The sequence below is a fragment of the Drosophila biarmipes genome, unplaced genomic scaffold (assembly GCF_025231255.1).
Source record: "Drosophila biarmipes strain raj3 unplaced genomic scaffold, RU_DBia_V1.1 ptg000009l, whole genome shotgun sequence".
In the NCBI taxonomy this organism is placed as follows: Eukaryota; Metazoa; Arthropoda; class Insecta; order Diptera; family Drosophilidae; genus Drosophila; species Drosophila biarmipes.
The window spans coordinates 1,962,668-1,976,837 of NW_026114530.1; the positions used below are offsets into that span (position 1 = coordinate 1,962,668).

At 38.6% G+C, this 14,170-nt stretch overlaps 1 protein-coding gene and 1 long non-coding RNA gene across 4 annotated transcripts; one reads left to right on the plus strand and one right to left on the minus strand.

Annotated features, from left to right (window-relative positions):
* Nucleotides 1-2,296: 2,296 nt before the first annotated feature.
* Nucleotides 2,297-10,994, minus strand: LOC108021983 (uncharacterized). 3 transcript variants are annotated; one of them, XR_007765180.1, is made up of 4 exons: nucleotides 9,819-10,994; nucleotides 9,711-9,753; nucleotides 9,523-9,652; nucleotides 2,297-3,051 (listed from the first exon to the last, which is right to left on the minus strand). It is a non-coding gene; the product is annotated as an uncharacterized LOC108021983 (long non-coding RNA). The 3 variants fall into 3 exon arrangements; XR_007765179.1 differs by having other exon boundaries at nucleotides 9,359-9,652; XR_001768025.3 differs by having other exon boundaries at nucleotides 2,297-9,652.
* A 48-nt stretch (nucleotides 10,995-11,042) lies between these two features.
* Nucleotides 11,043-11,650, plus strand: LOC108021984 (ARL14 effector protein). Its single transcript, XM_017090824.3, has 2 exons — nucleotides 11,043-11,272; nucleotides 11,449-11,650. Exons 1-2 carry the CDS (start codon nucleotides 11,074-11,076, stop codon nucleotides 11,610-11,612), a joined length of 363 nt encoding a protein of 120 aa, XP_016946313.1. The 5' UTR covers nucleotides 11,043-11,073; the 3' UTR covers nucleotides 11,613-11,650.
* Nucleotides 11,651-14,170: the final 2,520 nt, after the last annotated feature.

Below are 14,170 nucleotides of genomic sequence, written 5' to 3' on the forward strand. Positions count from 1 at the left end.
AAATTCTTCGCAAGATCTTTGGTCCCGTTCGAATTGGGGACGACTTTCGTATTCAGATGAACGACGAGCTGTACGAGTTGTACGACGACGTGGGCGTGGTACGGCGCATCATAATACAACGTCTGCGCTGGCTCGGCCACGTTGTGCGTATGGATGAAGAATCTCCAGCTCAGAAGGTGTTTGAAGAGAGGGTCGACTACGGGCGACGACGAAGGGGACGACCAAAGCTCCGATGGAAGGACCAAGTGGAGGAGAACCTGACTGCACTGGGTATTTCCGATTGGAGAAGTCGCGCGAGGAGCAGAGGCGCGTGAAGGGAGACGCTGAGGTCGGCCAAAACCCGAATCGGTTTGTAGTGCCACCTAATGAATAAATCAATGGTCGTCGGCATTTTTCACCTGTTTTTGGGTAGTAGTAGGGACTTGGGTAATATTTTTAGCAACCATAAAATTTATTTGAATTTTTCCGTTTGTTGTTCAGTTTTATTTTCCACAGTTTGAAAGCCAAGAAACATTGTAAGGCGTCATGATACCAATCCCAAAAAAGGGTTCCAATAAATCTTATTCAAAATCTGAATGGTATCTCACTTGATGATTTTCCCAGACAAATCTTTTTAACTTTATCGTAGAGACAAAATTACTGGAATTCTGGATTTTAGACTTACCCCTAAGTGATCCCAATAAGTCTTATACAGCATAAACCTTTTTCACAGATACTCTCCGGGAATCGGATAACTATTTATCCTAGACACATTACAGTATACTATTTATCATAGACACGAAAATTAACGTGTAAGAAGACCGAAGTAGGGCAGCGGAGGACTCCCGATCGGCGGACACGGGAACGGCCTCCGACTACCCAATTCCCCACTACTACCCAAAAACAGGTGAAAAATGCTGACGACCGTCGATGACCCAAATATATTTCGAACTTCACTAAAAAAAAAGTTTGGTGTCATTTTTCAAGTTCTTTCCAAAGGTATAATTTGCACGATTCTAAAATTAAAATTGCACATTTTGAAAAAAAGAATTTTAACTTGAATTTCACACCTTACGCACAAGCAGTCACACACACAAGGACTCGAGGGTAGGGGGTGATACTCGAGTTCGTGGGTATGCACTTGCACTTTCTCATGGACATTCTCAGAAGATAGCGAGGGGTCACAATATTGTGAAATGCAGTAAAACGATAGGAGTCCCTCTGATAGCAAGCACACTGATTATGATTTAAACCAAAACCTCAGATTCCACTTATTAAAGCTACTTATTCGTATAAAAAAGCAGGTAACAGGTAGAAGAAGCGATTCCGACCCCATAAAGTATGTATATTCTGGATCAGGATCACTAGCCGAGTCGATCTAGCCATGCCCGTCTGTCCGTATGAACGCTAAGATCTCGGAAATTAAAAAAGCTAGACATGTCAGACTTGGTATGCAGATTGCTGGGCTAGCGCTAGATTATTTTAAAACTTGCGAATGGATGGAGTTTTGGCGAAACGAAGGGGCGTGATAAAACAAATTATCAAAAGCGTAGCTCACATAAAGTGGCTAGTATTTAAGAAACAACTACCAACCCCCATGGGCAACAGCCCAAAAATTACAAGAATAACTTAATTTTATCAATTCAAGTCTTATATAAATAAAACCAATAACTCCATTATTGATCAGAATCACTAGACGAGTCGATCTAGGCATGTCCGTATGAACGCTAAGATTTCGGAAATTATAAAAGCTGGACAAGTCAGACCTGGTATGCAGATTCCTGGGCTTCTTGCGCAGCGCCAGCTTGTTTTAAAACCCGCAAATGGATGGAGTTATGGCAAAGCGATAAAATTATCAAAAGCATGGCTTACATAAAGTGGCTGTTATTTAAAAACAACCACCAACCCCCATGGGCAACAGCCCAAAAATTACAAGAAGAACTTAATTTTATAAATTCAAGTCTTATAAAAATAAAGCCAATAACTCCAGCTCACTCAGTAATTAAGATAACCATGAAAAAATAACATCAAAGCACCTGCACCTGAGTGAGTGTGAGGGCAGGCTGCCCCTTATGCCAGCGAAGGAGCATCAGCGAGCCAACCGGCGACCACCAACTGGTGCAGCCAAGAACGGAAATATCCCTAATATTATATTAAAAAAAAACACTTTTTATATATAAAATACATTAAAATTGAGAGGAACCCTTCTCTGATAGCTGTATAGCCCGTAAAGCTATATGACAAATATGTAGGATAATGTAAAGAAAACAATAAACCCCAAATTCTAAAAAGAAAAAAAAAGAAGAAACGAATGAAATATAATAGTAAAAGCAAATTTGAATTTAATATCGTTATAAATAATTGTTGTTATTTTATGTGCGTATATTCATTACAATGACTATATTTTACACAATAAGTGTATAACTAAAAGGGATCACTAGCGGAGTAGATCTAGTCATCCCCGTCTGTCTATCTAAAACAGTCAGTTTTGGCAGTTGTATGATTGAATTCAAAGTGTAAAAATGATATTGACCGTGCTTTCCTTGGCGAATTGAATTTGGCATGTTCAGGATTGTGGCTATCTTTTCCTGTTCAGTGTGTATCCCTCTTGCGCTGACTAAGTGACCAACTTATATTCTTCTTCTTCTTTGAAGAAATGAGATTTCTACGTGCTTATCCTGAAGCTTGCCTTGCGAAGTCGTCTTATAACTTCTTACAGTTTCTTAAGGTGTTTCGGTTTCGTATGTCCAATGACCACTGTATCATCCAGCGGTCTCTTCGGAAAGTGGGTTGGGCTGTGTTTAATCCGAAAGGGATTACATTCCACTGAAACAGTCCGTGACCTGGTACAGTAAAATTTGTTTATTGTTGTGTGTATTGTTTAATACTTTTATCATTCGGTATCTTTCAGTAGCACTTTTCAGGTCTAGTGTAATTGTATATTTGCCTCACGAATGGTAAATACTTTACCCATTCGGGATACCGGGCATGCATCTTGACCTGAATGCTCGGTCAGCTGCAATCTACGCAAACTACATTCCTTGTTCTTTTTCTTCGACTGCTTTTAACGAGCTGTAAGCGAACAACGATAGTTCTATGAGTTTTTTTTATTTTTTATTGCTTGAGTTGCTGGGTTTCAATAAAAGTACTTATGTTTAATTGGACGATCGTGTTTCTTCGAGATCTTATGGCTAGCAATTCTCCAATTCACTTATATATGGACGTTGATGCACTTCGAACAGCACAAACAAGTGGCCCAACGACACCAAGCACGTGCTTGTTACGCGCGGGGCCCTTTTATCAATTTGGGCAATAATGCGAGTTCGCGGGGAAGATACATACATAAAACAAATAGTGACGAAACACAAATGAAAATATAAAGCCTAACTAAGAATTAAGCAAATGAGTTCAAATATTAGTTTTTAATAGCGGGATAGATGTTGAAATGCAAATTAAATGATAAAGTTTATTATAGTTATTTCATAGAACGCGAAAGGGCTCGTGCAAACAAAAATTTGATGTACATCGTGGCAAATTTAGAGGATAATAATTTCGTGTTAGTCTAACGGGAACGTTGAATGTTAGGCGGCTTAAAAGTTCTGCAAAATTAATGTCACCTCTTATAAGATATTGTATAAAAATAGTACCAAGCATTGTTCTACGATTTACAAGTGTAGGTAAATTAAGCAATTGTAATCTACTCTCGTAGGAAGGAAGCCTTACGTTTTGATCCCAGTTCAAACTACGCAGGGCAAATAAAAGAAATTTTTTTGTACCGACTCAATACGGTCGATGTGCACTTGATATTTTGGACCCCAAACCGATGAACAATATTCCAAAATAGGACAGACAGGGGAGGTAAATAATAATTTGGTCGTATAAGGGTCATCAAATTCTTTTGACCAACGCTTTGTTCACAGTGGACATAATGTGGCAGTCAAATTTAAGTTTAGGGTCCAGAAGAACACCTAAACCGTTAACTGAATAACGTCATAACGTTGCATTTTAGGCAGTTCAAATTTAATAGGTTGTACTCACACCATCCATGAAAACAATCAATATCCGACTGTAAGTTAAATCCCGACGCTATATCATTATATGATAAACAAAGCTTAACATCATCAGCATACATTATTACACGAGAATGTGTTATGATTGAGGGAAGATCGTTAATAAACAAAGTAAATAGCAAAGGGCCCAAATGACTACCCTGAGGCACTCCAGATGTCACGTAGATCAATTTTGAAACAGCATTCTTGAATATAACCCTCTGAGTCCTATCATTCAAGTAACTTGAAATCCAAGATAATAGATTACCAGGAAACCCAAGCTGATCTAATTTAAATAAAAGAAGTGTGTGGTTAACGGAGTCAAAGGCTTTACTAAATAAACCCATTTATTACAATAGATGACAATTCAAGAAGGTTGGTGGTGGTCGATCTTCGCTTAACAAAACCATGCTTACACGGTGATATAAGCGCGGAAATTCAAATGCTTTAGGAATTGCAGACAATTTAATTTTGGGCATCTGCCTTCGCACCTTTTTTATGGAGTGGAATATTAAAAGAGTCCTTCCAGATAGAAGGAAAAACTGATGATGAAATAGACAAATTAAAAAGTTTAAGAATCGGTTTACAAATACTTGACGCACAAAACTTAAGTACACATCCAGGAAGTCCATGTGGACCGGGAGAAAATGTTGGCGTTGTTGTTGCTAAATCTCTTACGAGAGAGCTTTCGGTGATTACAGGGGAGAAAATACAATTTGCCCTATTTAATGGATTAGGGTAGTTAGAATTTGACCAAGCTGTCGAACTATAAGTAGTTTGGAAAAACTCAGCAAATAAATCAGCAATTTCTGAATCCGTCGATGCCTCCATTGAGCTTAGACGTACCGATGAAGGCAATGCCGATGCCTTACGCTTGGTATTAACAAAATTGTAAAACTGTTTCGGATCGTTTGAAAATTCAAATTGACATCGATTTAGATACATAGAGTAGCAATGACTGTTGAGAACATTAAAATCTGTTCGAGCCACAACATATTTCGAAAAATCTGCTGGTCTACCCGATTTATTATACTTTATATAAGTGTTATATTTAAGGTTTTTAAGTCTTTGAAGCGGATTGGTAGACCAAGGAGGTCTGTTTAGGTTTGAAAGAAACCCAGAAAAAACGTATTTAAGACTGTATAGAATAGTTCAGTGGCACTTTCAATGTCTGTACAATTGTACAAGTCTGTCCAATTATAATGAGAAATCATATCGTTAAGTTTATTATAGTTACATTTACGAAAACATCTTATTTTAGTTGGAGAAACTAAAGGAGAGAGGGTATCAGAGCAGGGGAGGCAAATTGTCAGTTCCATAGTAGGATGATATGGGTCTTCAGGTACAACAAGACCGTCAATTCTACATACTGTGATTTCAGACGGTTCTGAAACAAACACAATATCTAATCACTTCTTAAAGAATTTTTTATAAAGCTTACTTGCTGTAACGATAATTCTAAAAGGCCATCCACAAAATCATGGGCGGATAATGGCATAGCGACAAATGAGTCAGTAGGAGGAGACCAAGAAATATCAGGTAGGTTAAAGTCACATAAAACAATCAAAAGGTACCTCTGTTAGAAAGAAGGGATAAAACAGATTTGATTGCAGACAGATGGTGCTCATAAATTACTAGGTCAGAGCCAGGTGGAATATAAGAACATGTAACAAAAACAGATAACGATTGCAAAGAAACTTTTACACTTAGAAATTCAATTTCATTGGGTATATGAAGAAGAATTATTTCAGATGTAAGGCTAGAGGTAACGGCAATCAGGACACCGCCCCCCTACGTGAGTGGCGATCGGTAATATAAGTATTAAAGTTATTACCCAGAACTTCAGAGTCGGAAATCCCTGGTTTCAGCCAGGTTTCCGTAAAAGCTAAAATATCTTCTGTAAATGCAGAGGAGTCAGCATAAAGCTTGGGTAGCTTCATATTTAATCCCCTAACATTTTGATACGCCAACATTAAACTTTTTAGTTTTTTGACACAGTGGAGGGCCTGTTATTTGTTCTCGGTTTATTTGGGACAAATTCTTTAATTACTAAACCATCATTAAGCCAAAAGCTTTCAGAAAGTAAAACATTAAAAATGTCAGGCGGAGCAAATATTTTAAAAGAAGATATCCTACGAGCATATGAAAATCGAAATTGTTCAACTGCAAAATCTTCGGATGGGAATTTTTCACGTTTAAATTCCAGAACATCCTTAGATGTGGTATCTGGAATGAATCTAGAAACAAATAATTGCTTCGTTTGTGGGATAACTGAAAGTTTCTTACGCTCCCCAGCCGCAGTCTGAACCTCACTAGGCTGAGATCCAGGATCGGTGCCTACAGTACCTATAGGAACGGTCGGCACTGATTTCTTTGACTTAGCCAGTACAGAAGCTTTTAGTCCGGAAACATGGGCTACACTCGAGCTAGCTGTGTCCATACGCACAGTTGGTTCGCTTAACCCTGTGTCGACAGGAACTGCTGCTACCAAGTTCGGATTTGGGTTGGATTCCATGGTGGTATTACCGGTGGTTAAGCTGGCTTTTTTGCGTTTAGGCGACTCTGTTAATAATTTTTTATTATTAAACTGGGCACAGACGGTATTGAACCCCTCATTGAGTTGCCTAAAAGCACCCGAGATATTCAACAGGCTGTCTCGAGTCTGCTTCATAAAGCCGCTCATCTCAACCACCATTTCCTTGCAGGAACCATATGACCACATAAGACCAGAGTTAAGATCAATAAAATCTTTAACTCTGCCGGTGATTCCTGCACATTTGACGTGCATCATCGAATCGCAGAGCCAGCAAAAAATAAAGGGGTCTTTCGTAGAAGACGCAAGTGTGCAGTTTTTCTTAGAACAGACAAGGGCCATTATAAGACAAACAAATGAAATAAAATATCAAAAATACCCACTGGGATCAAATTCAAAAATCACAAAAGCACAAAACACAAAAACAAAAAAAAAAATAAGAGCGCGAGATCGCGAAAATTTATCAAAACGTAAGAGAGCACCAGAGAGAGAAAAAATATTCTATCGACTGAGCGTGGCTTGTTCAACACTAACAACTTTCAGTACGAACAAATACAAAGTAAATCAAGCAAGAGAGAGAGTTGCGGAAAATAGCACCGAAAAAGTATACTAGAAATTCAGCGGGTGCATAGAGAGCAGGTTACAGTTATAAAATAGAGCGAGGGAGTTTGAGAGAGAGTCAAAGAGTTTTAGCAAGTTTAGGAGCGTATGTTACAAAAACAAAGCTATGGGATTAAACAAATCTAATAGAAAAGTTAAAATAACTATTACCACGTACCCGTTACTGGGAGATCTATTTAGAATTACTAGCACAATTGTTAGGCTTATCTTTGTAAATAAATACACACAGAACACTCGCACAAAAATCACTGGACTATGATTATGAGGGATTCTAGATTTTTGTATCTGTTAGAAAGCTTATGATTTGATGCTGTGTCTCTTGTGCTTTTAATCTGGAGTACCTCAGGGTAGTCATTTTTGCCCTTTGCTGTTTACTTTGTTTATTAACGATCTTCCCTCAATCATAACACATTCTCGTGTAATAATGTATGCTGATGATGTTAAGCTTTGTTTATCATATAATGATATAGCGTCGGGATTTAACTTACAGTCGGATATTGATTGTTTTCATGGATGATGTGAGTACAAATTATTAAATTTGAACTGCCTAAAATTCAGCGTTATGACGTTATTCAGTTAACGGGCTCTTTGCTATTTACTTTGTTTATTAACGATCTTCTCTCAATCATAACACATTCTCATGTACTAATGTATGTTGATGTTGTTAAGATTTACTACGTTTATCAGTTACTTTCTTAAAAATACGCCACTTCACTTCAAATACGCCACTTTACTTCAGTTAACGATTTAGGTGTTTCTCTGAACCCTAAACTTAAATTTGACTGCCACATCATGTTCACTGTTAACAAAGCCATGAGTGTTCTTGGGCTTATAAAGCGTTGGTCATAGGAATTTGATGAGCCTTATACGACCAAATTATTATTTACCTCCCTTGGACGTCCTATTTTGAAATATTGTTCGTCGGTTTGGAGTCCACAATATCAAGAGCACATCGACCGTATTGAGTTGGTACAAAAAAAATTATTTGCCCTGCGCAGTTTGAACTGGGATCAAAACGTAAGGCAACCATCCCACCCGAGTAGATTACAATTGCTTAATTTTCCTACACTTTTAAATCGTAGAACAATGCTTGGTACTATTTTGATTCTGCATTTCTTTTAAGCCGCCTAACATTCAATGTTCTTGTTAGACTAACACGAAATTATTATCCTCTAAATCTGCCACGATGTACATCAAATTTTTGTCTGCACGAGCCCTTTCGCGTTTTATGTAATAACTACAATAACCTTTATCATTTAATTTGCATTTTAACTTCTATGCCGGTATTAAAAACTAATATTTTAACTCATTTGCATCATTCTTAGTTGTGCCTTTTATTTTCATTTGTTACCCGTCTCTGTTTTATGTATCTGCCTCGCGAACTTTTTTCCCCAAATTGATAAAAGGGCCCCGCGCATATCAAGTACGTGCTTGGTGTCGTTGGGCTACTTGCTTGTACTGTTCGAAGTGCATCCACGTCCATCATATATAAATAAAATGTAACGATATCAGTAAATAAGTTTTATAAAACATAATCGATACTTTTATCAACAAACCTAATACGCCTCTTGTGATTTTATTTAAAAACTACTACAATATGTATAAGCGAAACCGAACAGAGCAAATTATAGTTGGAGACATCAAATACTGAAATCTCCTAAGGCCTGGTGCTCAGATCAGCTAAAAGTTTTACTAGTCGAAAATTCTTAATCTTAGTAGTGTTACCGAAGATTTCATAGATCAAGACCTTGACAGAGTTGGAACCTGGATGGCAACGCACTTGTACCACTGACACTAAAGGAAGGCAGTAAGCATTCTGACAACTCTAGTTGTCCCTTAGCAGGTGGCCATTTCTCATCTTCCCTTCAGCGTACTTTAGCTCAGCATTAGCTGTCAAGTAGATGGTGGTGGAGAACTCGTCCGTGATCGAATTACTGGTGGTTCTTTCGCCCAGAATCTGGGAACATGGGACCAACTTATATTTTTATACCCGTTTCTCGTAAAGTAAAAGGGTATACTAGATTCTTCAGAAGGTATGTAACAGGCAAAAAGAAACTTTTCGACCCCATAAAGAATCACTAGCCGAGTCGATCTAGACATGTATGTCTGTCCGTCTGTCGGTCCGTCCGTATGAACGCTGAGATCTTGGAAAGTATAAGAGCTAGAATATTCATACTTGGCGTGCAGATTCCTGGGCTTCTGCAAGTTTGTTTCAGCGTGGTGCCACGCCCACTCTAACGATCACAATCCGCAAAAATGTTTAGCACTTGCAGTTTTTATGATAGAAACAAAATTTGAAATGTATGTGTCTTTGTAGGTATTGACCTATCGACCCCTTACATAACATCTACTGGAAAAGCCGGTAGGTGGCGCCCTAAAATATCGCTTTTCTGCTCATTATCCTTTTGCTCCCTTAAACTGAGTAACGGGTATCTGATAGTCGAGAGACTCGACTTAATCTTCTTGTCGTCTGAAAATCGAAAAACATTTAATGCAATAAATTCTAAATAAGACTTGCTTGCGTTTACTTCGCTTTTGTTAAACAGCTGGACACTGCATTTACGTTTTGAGCTGCAATGAAAATAATTGTAAATAACATTTATCCTACTTATGTACGTAAGCGAAAGGATACTTACACTTGAGGAACGCTTCAGTTAGGATTAATAAGATATATTATCTGTTTTATTTGCCTTAATTTTATTTGTCTTCCTGAGCCGCCCTTTAAAGTAACGGGGAAATCGTTTCACAGGCTGGCAGCTCCCGCACGAGGGCTGGAGAACAAGCAACCAGTGTCGTAACCTGGCACTTGGCGATATACATATCTATAAAAACCTTTTGTGGCAAAGGTCTTGGCTGAATTGGCCTGGATGAATGAAAAGCCACGTCTTTTCCTTCTCCGAACCGCTTTAGTTATATAGTAAATTTAAGTAATAAAACGTCTGTGACAGTCTAGTTAATTAAAAATATAGATAGCGGGGAAACATCATTTTTTTCCCACATTAGGCGTTCATGTCTTGGAACTATCTGGTTCAAAATTTAATATGACGGCACTTTTTAACTAATTTCTTCCGCCACTGAAAAGCAATTTTCTCCAAAAATGGACGGCTTTATCATTAGGATTTTTCACTGACCTTGCATTAGGTTATTACTCACTGTTAAGCGATTTTTTCAAAAACTGACGGCTTTAGCTCAATGATACAAGAAGCTTGAATTAACGCCCAATTTACTGTGCCTGTTTCTACAACCTCTGAGAGGGAAGCAATAAACAAAATTGTCGGGACCCGATTTTTATAACCTGCCATAGGAATAATCGGAAAATTAGTGGAAAAATAATATGAAAAAATTATATCTTTGGTGTTTTATAACATATAACTTTCTAAGCCTGGATATAATATTTTTCATTTAATTCTGAGTTTCGAATTAAATTTTATCGAAATCGGACGACTATATTTTCAAGCGTACGAGGTTATATGTTAAAAAAACACCGAAAGAAAGAAGATTTTTGGAAAGTTTCAGCCCGATAGCTTTGAAACTGAGAGACTGGCTTGCGTAGAAACGGAAAGACAGACGGATAGACGGACGGACAGACGGACATGGCTAGAGGGACTCGTCTAGAGACGCTGATCAAGAATATATAATTTATGGGGTCGCAAACGTCCCCTTCACTGCTTTGGAAACTTCTGACTGAAATCATTATACCCTCTGCAAGGTTATAAAAATTGGCCCCTAGTTCCAAATTCCACCGTTCCCCCATTGCCGCTAAGTCACCGACGCTAGTTTGACGCACATACGTACAAGTGAGTTCTAGGCGTGAGATTTTAATACTAAAATACGGTATTTTGTAATATTAATGCGCGGTCATATAATTTTGTTAGTTATGCTCAAAAAGTAATGAGTTCATACATTGATCCTGACTATTCTATAGGTCGCAACCTGCGACAGAGGCGTAGCAGAATAGAGATCTCTAGTGCTAACGAAAGAACAGACTCAGAAAAAAATAAAAGAAAAGGAAAGAAGAAAGCGCAATACATTGGAAAAAATAGCGCATATGATGAATATGGAAATATTCGCATCAATGGTCTAGACATTTGTGAGTACATCAAAAACATAAGTACATACTGACTGGGGTGTCAATAATCCAAAATAGCTGAATACATATAAGGAAATTAATAATGTTTATCAATATGTATACATTTTATCCACATAGTTGTGGATTTGTTTCCATCCAAAAAACAGTTGATATTTAACAATTTTGATTAATTTCAGGCGACTGCTTAAATAAAGAATGTGAAGGTTGCTGGTATGAGTGCCGTAGTTGTGGCTCTACCAGATGTGGTCCTCAATGCCGCTCAAATCGGAAGTTCTTCTACGAGGGCATTACATATGATGGAAAAGACTTATCTATACATAATAAATATATTCCAAAATAAAGTAGCGTATGTAGCATTGGGCTTTAGAATGAAATGAACATGAATATGGTTATCTATATCCGGTTTTATCAATTATGTTGGAAAAACGGTTATTCGTTTTATTAACTGAACAAATACATATATTCAGATATTCTCAGTCTGCACGCTGCAATATACATATTTGGTTAAGAAGCTTGTATAGAAAATTATGTCGCTAACTGTTTTATTCATGTTTTCTATAGTGAATTTACCCTGCAATACCTTTCAGCACTTAATGAGCACTGAATCACTGAAAAGCGCTGTTTGAAACCCACTTACATTTACAGAGGCATGTCTAAGAATTCAGTAGTGCTTTACAACAAAGAGTAAGAATCTTTATAGAGGCACCATTTTCTCTGCCCGAACCTTTGCTGAGAGGCAATTCAAGGTGAAGGTTGAAGCTAAATTTGATTCCTTAACAAACAATACATGTGCGAAGCAATATTGGAATGGTCAGATTCCAATGCAAAAGTCTAGCTATTTTAATTTTGCTTGATTTGTACGGTCTGCTCGCTACGAGATTCATGCAGCTAGCTCAGTAGATTGTGTGTGTTCGTCCCAGTAGCTCAGTGAGAAAGCAAAGAATTGGTAACTCGGATGTCCTTGATATCACCATTTGTGGCCCTCGGTGCCTTTGACGGTTCTGGTTGCCTCGATGCCCTCTCGCCTCGTTGACTTCGGGATCCTTGCTCACTGCTTGTCCCTGACGCGTTGACTCGGCGACGGCCTTGCAACGACTCAGACTCGCTACGGTGTCAGCCGTGTGGGCTTAGGAAAGCGTCTCAGACTAGGGCGAACAGAACGCCGCGCACTCCAGGATTACTTCTTTTGACACACAATCGCTTGTCCCTTGCTCCGTCCCGGATGGTCCCACTGGGGCTTTTGGCCAGGAAGTTGCCTCGCGCTTTACTTCGCTTCTACGCTTAGTGTTAACGAACGTTCCATCCTACCCTCACCCTTTCGCTTACTGTCCTTGACGTTCCTGCGGTACTCGATCTCTATCGTGGCTGTCGCGATACAGTGTCTTGCTTGCTGTTGGCGATGTCCTGCGTAGCTGGATGTTGTCGGGGTCTCGGGCAATCCGGGACTTCACGAGTCGGAACCGTAGGCCCTCCCCGAGACCGCACCGATCGACCGACGCTTCAAACGAATCCACTTGCTGCGACTTCCTTGTAGTTTACTTGGTTGTTTGACTGTTCACTTTGTTTGTTTGACTCCTCGTTATCGACTGATTGTCCAGCTGCCAGAGCCCTGCGGCCTTAAATAGATCATCCGGAAGCCGTTATTTCTCTTTTGCGCACTGCCCGATGAATCTCCCCACTCAGGGTCCAAAGTCCATGGCTCCAGTATGACCGATTTGTCTTATATACGCATCTTTCAACCGAAGTCCCTAATGCTGCCGTCCCACTGGATCTTGTGATGCAAGCCTGTGTGCCGCCTCCTACCAACTGTTTCAGTAGATGTTATGTGGGCGGCAGACAGATTTAAGCGTTTTAACCGTTTGTGGGCGTTAGAGTGGGCGTGTAATTTTTTAGGTCAGTCGATAGGTATTGATGAGACAAACACATTTCACATAAATAATAGTTATATGCTCATTAACTAAACAAAAACAATATTTTAGAACAAACACAAATTATTTAAATTGTTTGTATATACATTTACGAACAAATTTCATAATTTTTAAAATGCAATGGTGCACAAAAGTCTAGCTATTTCAATTTAGCTTGTAACGAATTGATTTGTACGGTCTGCTTGCTATGAGATTTATGCGGCTAGCTAAGTAGATTGTGTGTTCGTCCCACCAAATTTACATAAACGTGACCGCCTAGTGTCTCAGTAAGAAAGCAAAGAATTCGTAACTCGGATGGCCTTGATATCACCATTTGTGGCCCTCGACGGTTCTGGTTGCCTGGATAAGTTAATTAAAATTTTGTTTTTAATATAAAAACTTTAGGCGCTACGGATTTTTGCGGATTGTGGGCGTTAGAGTGGGCGTGGCACCCCGCTGAAACCATGCCAAGTTTTGCTATATTTTACCTTTTATAGTTTCCAAGCTCTCAGCGTTTATACGGACAGACGGACATGGCTAGATCGACTCGGCTAGTGATCCTGATCAAGAATATATATACTTTATGGGGTCGGAAACGCTTCCTTCTACCAGTTACATAGTTTCCGACGAATCTAGTTTTACCAGTTTTGAAAACTACATAGTTAGGAGAGAAAACAGCTATAAATAGCTACATTTTGTATACCCATAAATTGTGAAGTACTGAAGCATGTTATATACGTCGTTAGAAACTTATTTCAAAATACTATCTACGACGATTTGTCTAAATACCACCGTTTAAAAAGGTAAAAGGTTTTTTTTATAGATTTTCTTAAGACTTTTTTTTATACCGGTTACTCGTAGAGTAACCGATTCAGAACATTGTCTGAGAATTAGACCTTTTCGTTATATCCAAACTCTATTTAACAGCTTAGTATAAGAAACTCGTTTATTTCATACTTTCATTCATACTGCCTTAACCTGCGAACTACTA